The sequence below is a fragment of the Enoplosus armatus genome, chromosome 17, assembly GCF_043641665.1.
Source record: "Enoplosus armatus isolate fEnoArm2 chromosome 17, fEnoArm2.hap1, whole genome shotgun sequence".
In the NCBI taxonomy this organism is placed as follows: Eukaryota; Metazoa; Chordata; class Actinopteri; order Centrarchiformes; family Enoplosidae; genus Enoplosus; species Enoplosus armatus.
In genome coordinates this window covers 8,929,024-8,940,937 of record NC_092196.1, presented here as the reverse complement: position 1 = coordinate 8,940,937, position 11,914 = coordinate 8,929,024, and the positions used below count along the sequence as shown (strand labels likewise).

Below are 11,914 nucleotides of genomic sequence, written 5' to 3'. Positions count from 1 at the left end.
GAACTTTTGTTTATTGTTAAATCCAATGATGGAATCAGACAGGCGTAAACTTTTGTGAATTGTCTGTCAATGCTGGAATAAACACGTTTTTGCAGACATAAGAAGATAAATAGCTGAAACACGTCTGGTGGCATACTTGGAGTTAAATATTTTTCAGTATGAGTGACAATGGGGGAGGGGGGGGGGTAGACAGACAGGGGGACGACTGGTGAGTTCTGATTGAGGAGGGTTGACTTTTCTCTTCAGAGGCTGACAGAACACGTTAAAACATGGTCATGTTGCAACGGTGCACTTTTAAGAGACTTCTCCAACAGTTTTATTCGGGGAATCTAGAAACCTGCAAAAGTCTACCGTCTGGGTTTCCCGCAGCGCTGCTGCATGGACACAGAGCTGCTGGGAACAGGAGCACATCAAGTAAGTGACTGAACTAAAATCAACTGGTCAGTAAGGCCGTCGATTTTGCTTCTGTATATTTCTTGCAGTCTTTCAGACACTTGAATCGTACGACTTTTTCTTTTCATTAAGAAACGCTATCAAGTCAAAGAACTAAAGGAACTCTTCCGGGATTTAATGTTTAATTGATAAAAAATCTCTCTGTTTCCAATACGTGATGACATACATATATTTTCTTTAGATTTCAATAATAGCCGAGATTACTGTTAAACAGTATTGGCACCGAGTCTTACAGACTTTACCTCTGACGCGCAACGTTTATTTGTTCCAAACTTAACGGGGTCGTTTCCGAAAACTAGTTCGCTTGCCAAACTCATGGGGTCATGAACTGGAAGTAGGTTAGAGGCACAGAAGATAGTGATGAAGGTGTGGGTTACAGCAACGGTGACTTTCGGTGTGTGTAATCGGGCCAAAACCTGTGCGCATTCAGCAAAGCACAGTACACCCAAATCTTTTTCTCAGAACAAAACTTCCATTCAGCTCGTTACCAAGTTGCTGTACTGTACTGGCACAGACAGTCTTAAAGTTAAATGCCAGTAGATTGAGTTCCTCTCGTGGCGGGTCACGTGAATGTAACTGACCGCGTGCAGTCATTCATTAGCTCATTAGTGGTGTTGCAGCTGCTATTCTGTGCGCAACTACAACTAACTATATAAATACATGCAATATCTGATGTGCCTTTTTCACTGTGCTCACAGACGGTAGTTCGTTTGTTTTTGGCATGCATACCCTTGTGTGTGTGTCTGTTTTCCTGGATGTGGGTGACTTTGGGTGAATATGTGTCCTCTTCTTCCCTATAGGTTACTAATATTGGCAGTGTGTGAGTGTTAGAGCTGTTGAAGTTAGAAGTTCTGTTCCGTCTGACCCACCAGGTCTTCCAGGGGTAAGGGAGCGGACTCTTATAGCTGTAAAGCCAGATGGAGTTCAGCGTCGTCTTGTTGGACAAATCATTCAGCGGTTTGAGCAGCGGGGCTTCAAGCTGGTTGGCATGAAAATGTTGAAGGTATACAAGTCTGAAATAAATGTGTTTGGCGATGTTTGTATGATGTGAAGTTCTCTGTTTGATTTTTAACTGCAGCTGTCTCTGTCGTGAAGGTGTCTGAGGATCTCCTGTCTCAACACTACTGTGAACTGAGGACAAAACCCTTCTATCCCAGGCTGCTGCATTACATGACCTCAGGGCCTGTGGTTGTCATGGTGAGGGCTCCTCTCTCTGCCTCCTTGTGAGATACCCCATGTATTTTATATTATTTCTACTTCTTTTCTGAATTATTTCTACCTTTGCATTAGGTTGACAGACATGAAAGGTATGTTTTAGAAAACTACCTAGTACTCAGTATTTCAGGTGTAAACCTGCTACAAATTTCTGCAAGTCCTGTTTATGTGTGTGCATGTGTGTTTTTAAAATTTTGTTTAGGTGTGGGAAGGGCACAAAGTGGTCCAGACATCACGTACGATGGTGGGACATACTAACCCAGCGGAGGCCCAGGCAGGAACAGTCAGAGGAGACTTCAGCATTCATGTCAGCAGGTAAGGTGTTGTCATTAGATCTCCTTATGTGTACCGTAAGTTTCAGGATTAAACAACGACCCAATGAGATGTTCCAGGTATTGTATCTTGTGAAGCTATTGCATGTGATCTTTCTGTTTTGGAGGTAAAATAATGATGTGTGTTGGTCATTGAAAGGAACGTGGTTCATGCCAGTGATTCCCTGGAGGGCGCACAGAGGGAGATCCAGTTGTGGTTTCAGGGAAAGGAGCTCCTGAACTGGGACTGCTGTGACCAGACCAGCACCTGTGAGGTGTGAAGACGCTGTCGAACGCAGTGAGAATCAGTAATACTACCTCTTCTCCTGCTGCTCAAAGGTCTGTCTCTTGTGACAGAATGACCACAGTGATCAAAAAAGAAGTCATATTCAGTGTTCCTACCAAATAATTTACCTCAGCAAGTGAACTTAGAATCACAAAGACTTTTGTTGAAACAAATGTGAATGAAATGTGAAATGACTTTTTATATAATTCAAGCTACATTAGCAACCACACACATATAAATGTATAGCTGTTACATCTTTCATTGAACAGCCATAATTGCAGAAATTTGCCTTTGGTCTCAGGATGAAATGTGTATATTAATAATTTGTTATTCTGGCCCTTGTAGCGGATAGATACAGTATTTTATCAACATGTGTGAAACCTTGATCTGCAGTGAGGAACTATAATCGATTAAATTAATTAAACATGACAGATGCAGAAATTGTTTGTGGCTCAAAACCTGATTTCCAGCTGAAATATTGCACGTAGCTTAAAGCACGTGCAACATCAAAATGTATCCAACAATCACTCAATATGCCAAAGTCCTTCTGACTACTGGATAAAGTTTGACTTGCTTGTTTATTTTAGACATTCAGTCACCGAGAGTGAACAGTCACCAAAAAAGTTAGTGGTCTAGATAGTCTATACTGCTACTAAATATAATAAAGTTATCAGTTACTTTACATCAGATCAAAACCAAATGTAAGTATTACAAAGCATCAAAGACAAATACCAAGTGAAATAATGTTTTTTATTTACATTTTTTATTTAACAAAATATATGTAGTAGTGTTGTTTTGGGGAGTAAGAAGTGCAACACTTTTAGTGAAGCTAAAGAGTTAATTGTTTACTTGAACTATGTCCTCGAACACTAGTGTAATTATTCAATAAGTACATTTGTGTAAATGAAGTTGTTCCTCCTACCTCTGTTTAAAACCACTGTGTAGCAGAGGAAAATAAATAAGAGGGTGAACAGTTTCAAGACAACTGTGCAGGTGCTATCAGTGTAAAGATGTACTGAAGTAACATGCCATGCACTGCAGAGCTCTGTATGATGATGATTTACCTCCACCTGCTATTATTGAACATGTGAATTATTCAGATTTTATGTATGTTGACATCTTCATTGTCACTTGCTTTTTTAATTCTTTATACCGCTGAAAAAAAAGTCTTATGTTGCATTTGGTATCAAATATGAAATTACTTATCTTATCTATATATTTTTTAAATTGTATGTTTTGACCATATAACTTTTTCCTGTCAGAATATGTAAAGAGGAGTTGCAGTAAACTATTATACATATAAAGCTATTATACAAAAATACACAATGTTTCATTCAATCCCTTATGTTTCTGTGTTGTACATTATGTCATGACACGCTCCACAGTTTAGTCTAAAACAGCATCTGGCTGCCACAAGCGACATTGTTGTAATACAGGTTGATGTGCAAGCAATAAAAACTCTGAATTAATACAACAGATGTCTGTTCTGTAGAGTCATAAACATCTTTAACAGAATGCACTTTTTTTTATAGCTCCAAAAAGTGGCTTCAGTCCATTGTTGTTAACACATCAAACTAATCATCAGTATATTGTATTGCATTTGTGTTTATTGTCATATTTTAGATATTGCCTAAACAGAAACAAAAAAATATGATGAACCAAAGAATAACTTTAGTTAACTCGGGTTAGAGAAGTTGAAGTTTAAAGCCCCTCTGTCTGAAAAACATGTCAAAATTAAAAATTTGCTTTTGTTCATTAATCTGTGGCGTATGATTAAAAGATTTAAATCCATTGGCAACATCACGTGCGTCCAGTTGTATATGCAATACAACATTTATCTCCATTGATGCCACATGTGTATTAGTGGATGTTTGAAAGCTCTGTCACACTACGTCACTCTCTGATTTCAGGTCAATCTTCAGCTTTTGCTTTTCCATCACCGTCTCTAGTTCTGTGGCTTTGCGCACATCCTGAGGAGGACACAAGATAAAATGTGATTTAACAGAGAAATATCAAGGCAACTTTGATTTTTTGGCTAACTTCAAAAGAAGCTTCCCAACTCTTTAAAACTGACAACTGACATGTGCTTAAATGTCAGTTCTGTTTGGTCACATTTTAAATAAATGTCTGTGCAGGGAAGGCCAAATTAAAACACACCCTTGAAGACACCCATTATGAAATTCCTTTAATACCAGAACAAGACCAAGAAGGCTCTTTAATAATTAACACAGTCTACCCACTGCAACTATCCTGCATATTAGCTAATGTAGGTCAATGTAGGTCAGTAACAATGTGGTAAAATGATGCAAGAGTGCATAAGCCAAGGCTGAGCAAACAACTGGCTTAGAACACATGGACCCAAGCATAACCACACACACAAACACGCAGACAAACACAGTACATCCAGATGAACAGGACAAACCTCGAGAAGGGCCTTCTGCACCATAATTTGGCTGTAGACTCTTGCACCTTCCTCTGGTGACACTGTGCGGAGCTCGTCCTTATTTAGGGAAAACAGCTGCGCTCCAGTTAAAATGCCAAGACTCTGAACTGTCCTAACAGAGGAGGAAGGAGCAACAAAATCAGTGTTGGTGTCTGTTCACCTTCACAGAGCTTTCATTGTCATCTATAACCTGTATATAAGTGTCTTTGTCAAAAAGAAGAATCTAAAGTGGAATAATCTAAAGCAAATCAAAGCTTCTCTTTCACTTCTTCATTTTCTTGTTGCACTCAATAGTGCCCCTAAGTGTCCTAAATGTCCTCCTAGCTCATTGTTTATGTTGATCTCAGTTCACAGTTAAGCTGCAGTGCATAAACATTGGCAGGGAGGACATTTTGACATTTGAGGGCGCTATTGTGCACTAAACAAAATCAAGGAGTGTACCTTTGAAAGCTGCATGTGCTGCATATATAATGCAGTAAACTGTGGAGATGATTTTGATTTCATTTTCTTCATTGTTCTTCAAGTCCACAGCACCCAAGTGTCCAATAAGCACCGCCATACTGAAGGCAGTGCTTCTCCACTGGACTAATAGAATCTACTTTTATAGTACAATATTAACGCATTCATTAAATTAAAACTATTTATGTGGGTAATTATATCATTATGATACAAATGCATAGATAGGCTCACAACCAGTGTTGGACATGTTGGATGTGAGATATTCCTTAATAATACTCAATATTCCTAGTGGAATCTGAGGCTCGGCTATAAATGTGCACACTCACTGTTGACTGAAGCCTTTGGTGGTGAGCCAGGCCTCCACCTCGGCAGACGGCGAGTGGTAGTTCAGGGGACCAGAGGTGTCAGCTGTGCGGGGGACCACCAGCGGACGGACTGAGCTTCTTTTCCCAGCTAGCCGCTGAAGAAGCTCATCGTTCATTATCAGGACTGCAAATACAATACACAGAAAACTTAGGTTGCATACACATGCAAGTAGTGTGCATTTTTTCACATTTCTCCATTTCAAGATCAGTGCTCCACCTGCAGGGTTGTTTAGCGTTAAATGTGATAAATATTCATGGAAGGTGTTAACAGAATTTCTAATGACTTTTAGACACACCACATAGTCAGAGGTCTGTTTATGGTCAGCACATCTCTGTATTCAATATCAACATTATCCCAGTGTTTTGTAGGACAAAGATGTTTCATTCATATGATGAATTGTGTTCTATCCTGCAAATAAAAGGCAATCTTTAAGTACGTAACTGAGAATGCTACAGACTGATTGGCTCAATTTGTTTTTAGTTTCATAGTGTTTAGAATAAATACAGTATAGTATGGAATACATTTCCATAGCTCCAGACCATTTATATCACATTAGGCTGGTTTTCTTCTATTTCTCTGTGATATGAATTATATAAATGGTCAGTACATTTGATAACTCAGACCTTTTACACTAACAACAAAAGACCTAATGCAATTTCCTGGATAATTTTAGCTACTTAGGATATAGGGAACCTGGTAGTGGAAGTAAGGCACTTAGCTTCTTTCTCTTAGAAATGGATGCACAAAAAAGCCAGAAGAATATGTTTGTGAACTCCTAAGACCCTCTTATGTTTGTACACATGATTTACTATGGATGATATTCAACATGTATGGGTGTGTCACCTCGGTCACTGTCTTCTCCCTGCATTGGTGTCGATGGTAAAACCATGCTCTGTGGTCGCACTGGGCTTGTAGCGATAGGACTGGTCCCAACTGGGCTTGACGGAGCATATGAGAAGTACTTTGTCCGAGGGGAAAGGGGCATCTTCTGTTGTGGAAAAGCAGGAATGAATAAAACAAAAAGCCCTCGTGCAATGTTTGAGACACTGACACAAACAACAGCAACACTTTGTATGTCCTGTATGTGTTGTGTGTGTACTTGTACCTTTGACTCTCTGCGTACCACTGGGCTCTCTCTCCCAGTGTTATTCAGAGCAGATAGAGGCTCCAGGATGTTAAAGGGAACAAATCCTATCTGGTCAAAGCGGTTCTGACACTTCCACCATCGCTTTGATGATTCAATTACCTAAAGTAAGATGACACACAGATCAGTCAAGTTTTGTGATATATTCCAAGAATATGTTTACTTTTATAGGTGGGTCACCACCTCTAACTCTAGTTATGGGTGTGTACCTCTAGTGTTTCTCCTTGTAGCACAGAGAGTTCACTGCTGTTTCTAGCCACAAAGTCATAACTGCAGCAGTAAAGTCTCTCACCCTCTGGTGGGAGCCAAGTTTCTTCTCTAAAATAGAAATGTCATTTAAAAGATATGCAACATGTAAAAACATTTAAAAAAGTAGAGTCAACTATCAGTAATCTTAATCTCTGATGAGGGACATTGAACTGCGTTATTTTCAGTCTTAATAACCTCTAGACATTTTTATTAGTCAATATACTGGTAATTGCAGCCATTAGGAATTTGGCTGGCATTGTCACTCCTGCTATAAAACATAATTATGCCTTGTTCTTTAATGTCTACAGGCTTACACTTCATCAGTGCCTTCCCCATGACCCTCCGCTGTTTGTCGAGCTTGGTCCTGTAGAGTTTGTGCTGCCCTACTTTCACTGAAAGCATCTTGTTTGTGCTGCGACTCAATGGGATCATCAAAGGGCTGGCCAGTTGAGTCATAGGCCTGAGGCTGCCACCCATCCAGGAAGACAGGTGAGTATGGAGGAACAGACACACTAAGGTGCGAACTGGGAAAGAGGGCAAGAGGTTCTTGTTAGAGAGCAACGAGACACACTCTCAAATTAAGATTTACACACACGTACATAAACACACAGACCAAGGTGAAATCCAGTAGGGCCCTAATGAAGTCCACAGCTCCTTTTCCTCTTCAGTGAGATGCTCCTGGAGCAGTGAAACAGCACCACTGGTCATAGCAGGACCGACCACCGACGCACCTAACGCTGGCCCTCCAGTTGTTTTCACCATCTGTGTAAGGGAGCGTTGCTACAGTCAGTATCACAGAGAGAGAAAGAGAAACTACTGAATGAAACATTAAAAAGACTCACCAGTCTAAGAGGCACAAAGACGTGATGCAGCAGCTCTGGTGCGTCAGGCTGTGTGATGGATGACTTCAGACGGTCCTAAATAAACATAGGGTAATTTACTTTTCCATTTACAGTGATTTTATCAAAAATGTAATTGTAAATGTCCAGTGTTACTCAGTGCTCAATTATGACTAGTCTAATCTCACCAGCAGACTGAGAGAGTACTTGACTTTCTGAAAGAGCTCCACAAATTCTCCCTCTGATGGAGGGCAAGCTTTCATGGTCAACAAATCATCTGCACACAGAAGGATACATATGAAACATAGACACTTAACCACACCACGATCATCATGTTATTATACATGCATTGATTTTTCAAACTTCATATATGTTGGTGTCATAGAACAACTTGCAAGCTGCCAAATGCAAGTTAAATAGCATGCTTTTAGGACTTTATGTTTAGGAAAATAGAAGAATAAATTAATAAAATGAATTAATGAAAGGTAATAAAATAATAGAAAGGAGTAACAGAAACACGATGGTAAAATAAAGTCTTCAAGTAAAGGTGTGGAGTGCTTGTTCTAGCTTGTTCCAGTGAGTATTCTCCTTCAGAGTGACTAATAACAATCTTCTATTTCATTATTAATGCATTCATACATCCATTGCCTGTAGTCTTATCTAGGGTCACACCTATCCCAGCACACATTGGCCAGAAACCTGGGAAACACCTTGGTCATGATGCCAGGACAACACAGGACGAAGACAGATAGACACAAACACTCCCAAAACTCCCATTCACACCTATTTGCAATTGAAAGTGTCCAGTGATGAAGAAACAACAGTCCACAACAAAAAGATCAACCTTCTCACTGTTTTTTCTACTATTCTTCACATCACAGTTGAACAGTCACTTCTTTGTCACGTTTCTTGGCCATGCTTACTGCTGAGGGCAAGAATTTTCAGAATTACCTGTGGGACGTTTTGGCAACCTGCCTGTTGACCTGCTTCCAGCGTGTAAAATAGTTTGCCAATATTCAGCCTTTGTCTCCAGTTTTCTGCCTCTACTATTCTTCTGCAGCCTTCTACTACTGTACATGTTGTTATAAGGGTCTCTTTCTGAAAACTCTGTCAGGCTGGGTTGTTTACATGCAAACAGTTTTTCAGCAGGGTATTTCTTTTATCTTGACCATCCTAGTTAAACTTTGAAGGCAGTAGGTAGTTGATAGGATGGATGAAGAACTCTCACCATCTTGGCCCTCCTTCTTCTTGCTCTTTCTGCTTCTCTTCTTCCTCCTTTGGTTGAGAACACTCTGGGCTTCAGCTGTCTGCTGCAAGCGCACCATGAATCGCTCCACATCGTCAAAGCAGTGGTTCAGAATCTCCTGATGAAGACATTTACTGTATGTTTTAGCAATTTATTGCTACAATTTTTTTTTTAGAGTATAGTCTCTGTCTTGATTGTGCAGCTATACAGTATGTACCCACACATATACATATATAAAAAAGAATATCTAAATGATATATGCGAGTACCCACCACTTCTCTCTCTGCATTCAATAGAGATTTATGATTTGACTCCCCACTGGCACCATTCTCTGAGAAGAGGAAGAAGGCCATTGAAGTTAACCGGACATATATACAAAAACACCAAGCTTGTTGTATTAGATCGGTTGCAAGCAGCAGAGAATGAAAATACATCTTTGTGACAAGAACACATGCTCACACATATACATGCACGTTAGGCAGATGAATTTACCTTTGCCAGAGTCTATGTAGAGGGGTAGGCCACCAGGAGGAGACTGCTCTCCTGGAGTTATCATGACTCGGACACCTGAAGGCTTTCTGGGGACCACCGGAGGAGGTAGTCCAGACATCTGTTGTGTGTGGATATAGACAGAGTAAAATCAAGCATATACATGCAATATGGGATAATGCTCGGTTACTATAATACATAGTATCATAATTATTAATTATCATATATATGTTTTTACTTCTTTAACTAGACAGCCTAGATGTGTAATGGGAAATATTTTGATACTGATACTGATCAAAACAAGGTCATCTTGACTTCATCTGAATTTCGTAAAAAATTATGAATTATGAGCTTGATATTGCCACGTTACACACGCTGATGGTATGAATGCTGAGTATTCTGTCGGCACACTTGCATGTTTGTGTGACAGATACACACGACAGGAAAAACCACTGTCACCAGATGCATGGTATGCAGTTGACACAACCACTAAAACGTTTACTAAAGTCTACTAAAGTCAGTTTATCACAAGTTTGTGCTACACAAACACGTTTCATCCTGTCTTTCTTCTGCCATTCTTCCTCTTCCAACACATTGATGAACCAGTGAATACTGCATGAACTATTTCAAGCATTAACAATTTCTAATAAAATGAATGTACAGGCAAAACACTTCATGCAAATAAAAATTATGAAATATTCTAATGTATTAAGATGAAGTGAAGCTGCTTGGATGAAGTGTCCTCTGAGAAACGAAAGAATATTACTGACACTAGGCAGCTGTCCTTATTATGACAAGTGTACCTGCTTCTATAACCCTCTCTCAAACACACACATACACGCACACACACTGTTTGCACAAAGTTAACACATAAAATCTAGATTGTACCTTTCAGTGCAGTTTGAGTGTTTAAATCCAAGGCACAGAAACCACTCCTCGTGCTGAGATGTATGAGCACTAAGCTTAGCTGTTTACACGAGGACGTCCTACCTTCTTGAGATATGCAGAAACGAGAAAAACGAGTCTGCCTTTTCTTGCACAGTTAACCTGTGTTGCTTTCACTCTCCTCTGGTTCTCTGATACACACAGTCATGCTCCCTCCCTCCCATTCTTCTCTCTGCTCTCTGCATCTCTGTGAGCCTCTCCTTCGTTATGACAGGCATTTCTATCAACAACAGCCTGTGGCTTGTGCTAAGGGGCAAGTGTGAACTGTAACACATGCCATTGGAGAAATGTAATGCATGTCTTCCTCAAACTCCCCACCTCCACAAATTCAGTGACATCAAGTTTCGTTTGAGATTATAATAACAAAGCCGAGGCCAAGATAAGGCTCAGAGGTGTAAAAAGGTCATTAAAAGTTCAATTTAAGAAAGATCACTAAAAAGAAACTAAATATTTAATGAATTCTTTGGATGTTCCTCTAAGGATAAATGGTATTAGGTAAGTCACCTTAGCTAATTTGTTTTGAACATTCCTTCCTATGAGGACTTCCCTTCATGAATGATAAATTAATTTCAGAATAAATTGCCCATTTTCTTGTAGTTGTTTTGTACTGTAGTTTTCTGTTCTTTAAAAGCTCTCATTGGCTAAGGGAAAGTAAAGGGTTGTCGTTTTTTAACTCTGAAACACTTAATCAACCTAGAATTTGTCAAATAAAATGTAGTGAATGAAAGAAATGTATTGGTAAAAATGTAATTACTGGTTTTAGGGAACAATGTGATTAAGAAGGGCAAGATTATAAAATAAAGACACAATTCTTTCAGAAAATAACAGAACAAAGCAACAGAACAAATTGGTAACAATAAGGGTTTGCAACAACAGACAGGAAGAGCAGTCTATGACATGATATGTGAGAAGGATGTTGGCAAAACATTGAATATCTGGTTTCTGATATTGAGACGTTTTTCCAGAACACTGTAACACTGCTGCCTCTTGTAATGTTCAGCAGCTTGACAGACAGGTGTTGAATTAATTAGTAAACACACAGTAGATAATACAGATAATAATGGATGTGTGTGTTCTTTCAGGAACACACTTAAGGTTTTCTTTCTATTGAATATACACACCTAGAATGGATGCTACTTTAACATGAAGAGGTTTCAGGGTAACAGTGATGATGTTTAATCAAAGCGACAGAATCCTTGCAGAAGTCCTCAAATGTTCCTGAACATGTTGACTCTATTTCTCAGTGGCCAATTTACCAGAGAGCAAGCAAAGAGGTATTGAGAAGTGGGTCTACTTAACATTTAAGTTAGGATGGTGTCTCCATCATGATTTTAACAACTTGCAGCCTGAAGTCACTAAGATGCAGTAGGTAAGATACTCTTGGATACAGAATCTAAAGCAGGTTGGGGACATTGGGGAAAACTGAGGTGTTGGTGAACAGTGACACCAACTGGTTGTTACAGGTCAGA

The 11,914-nt window shown here is 39.5% G+C and overlaps 2 protein-coding genes across 3 annotated transcripts; one reads left to right on the top strand and one right to left on the bottom strand.

Moving 5' to 3' along the window:
* Positions 1-1,412: 1,412 nt before the first annotated feature.
* On the top strand, positions 1,413-2,392 carry nme4 (NME/NM23 nucleoside diphosphate kinase 4). 2 transcript variants are annotated; one of them, XM_070924007.1, is made up of 4 exons: positions 1,413-1,456; positions 1,549-1,650; positions 1,871-1,983; positions 2,140-2,392. In XM_070924007.1, exons 1-4 carry the CDS (start codon positions 1,442-1,444, stop codon positions 2,258-2,260), a joined length of 351 nt encoding a protein of 116 aa, XP_070780108.1. In that variant the 5' UTR covers positions 1,413-1,441; the 3' UTR covers positions 2,261-2,392. The 2 variants fall into 2 exon arrangements, with proteins under 2 accessions (XP_070780108.1, XP_070780109.1); XM_070924008.1 differs by having other exon boundaries at positions 1,427-1,489.
* Positions 2,393-3,854: 1,462 nt separating this feature from the next.
* eps8l1a (EPS8 signaling adaptor L1a) lies at positions 3,855-10,497 on the bottom strand. The gene is made up of 14 exons (XM_070923273.1): positions 10,389-10,497; positions 9,504-9,621; positions 9,284-9,342; positions 8,994-9,129; positions 7,954-8,042; positions 7,769-7,843; positions 7,540-7,688; positions 7,241-7,450; positions 6,887-6,995; positions 6,639-6,779; positions 6,377-6,521; positions 5,494-5,656; positions 4,688-4,820; positions 3,855-4,235 (listed from the first exon to the last, which is right to left on the bottom strand). The coding sequence occupies exons 2-14, from the start codon at positions 9,619-9,621 to the stop codon at positions 4,149-4,151; spliced, it is 1,614 nt and encodes a 537-aa protein (XP_070779374.1). The 5' UTR covers positions 10,389-10,497; the 3' UTR covers positions 3,855-4,148.
* Between the last annotated feature and the right edge of the window lie 1,417 nt (positions 10,498-11,914).

Excerpts from the sequence above, each read along its gene's own strand:
- nme4 (XM_070924008.1), top strand. The coding sequence starts at position 1,442 with ATGAAAATGTTGAAGGTATACAAGTCTGAAATAAATGTGTTTGGCGAT. Across the intron at positions 1,490-1,548 it reads AAATAAATGTGTTTGGCGAT|GTGTCTGAGGATCTCCTGTC; the intron begins GTTTGTATGATG and ends TCTGTCGTGAAG. Across the intron at positions 1,651-1,870 it reads CAGGGCCTGTGGTTGTCATG|GTGTGGGAAGGGCACAAAGT; the intron begins GTGAGGGCTCCT and ends AATTTTGTTTAG.
- eps8l1a (XM_070923273.1), bottom strand. The coding sequence starts at position 9,621 with ATGTCTGGACTACCTCCTCCGGTGGTCCCCAGAAAGCCTTCAGGTGTC. Across the intron at positions 7,451-7,539 it reads CCCTACTGGATTTCACCTTG|TTCGCACCTTAGTGTGTCTG; the intron begins GTCTGTGTGTTT and ends CCTCTTTCCCAG. Across the intron at positions 6,996-7,240 it reads GGGGAAGGCACTGATGAAGT|AGAAGAAACTTGGCTCCCAC; the intron begins GTAAGCCTGTAG and ends TTTCTATTTTAG.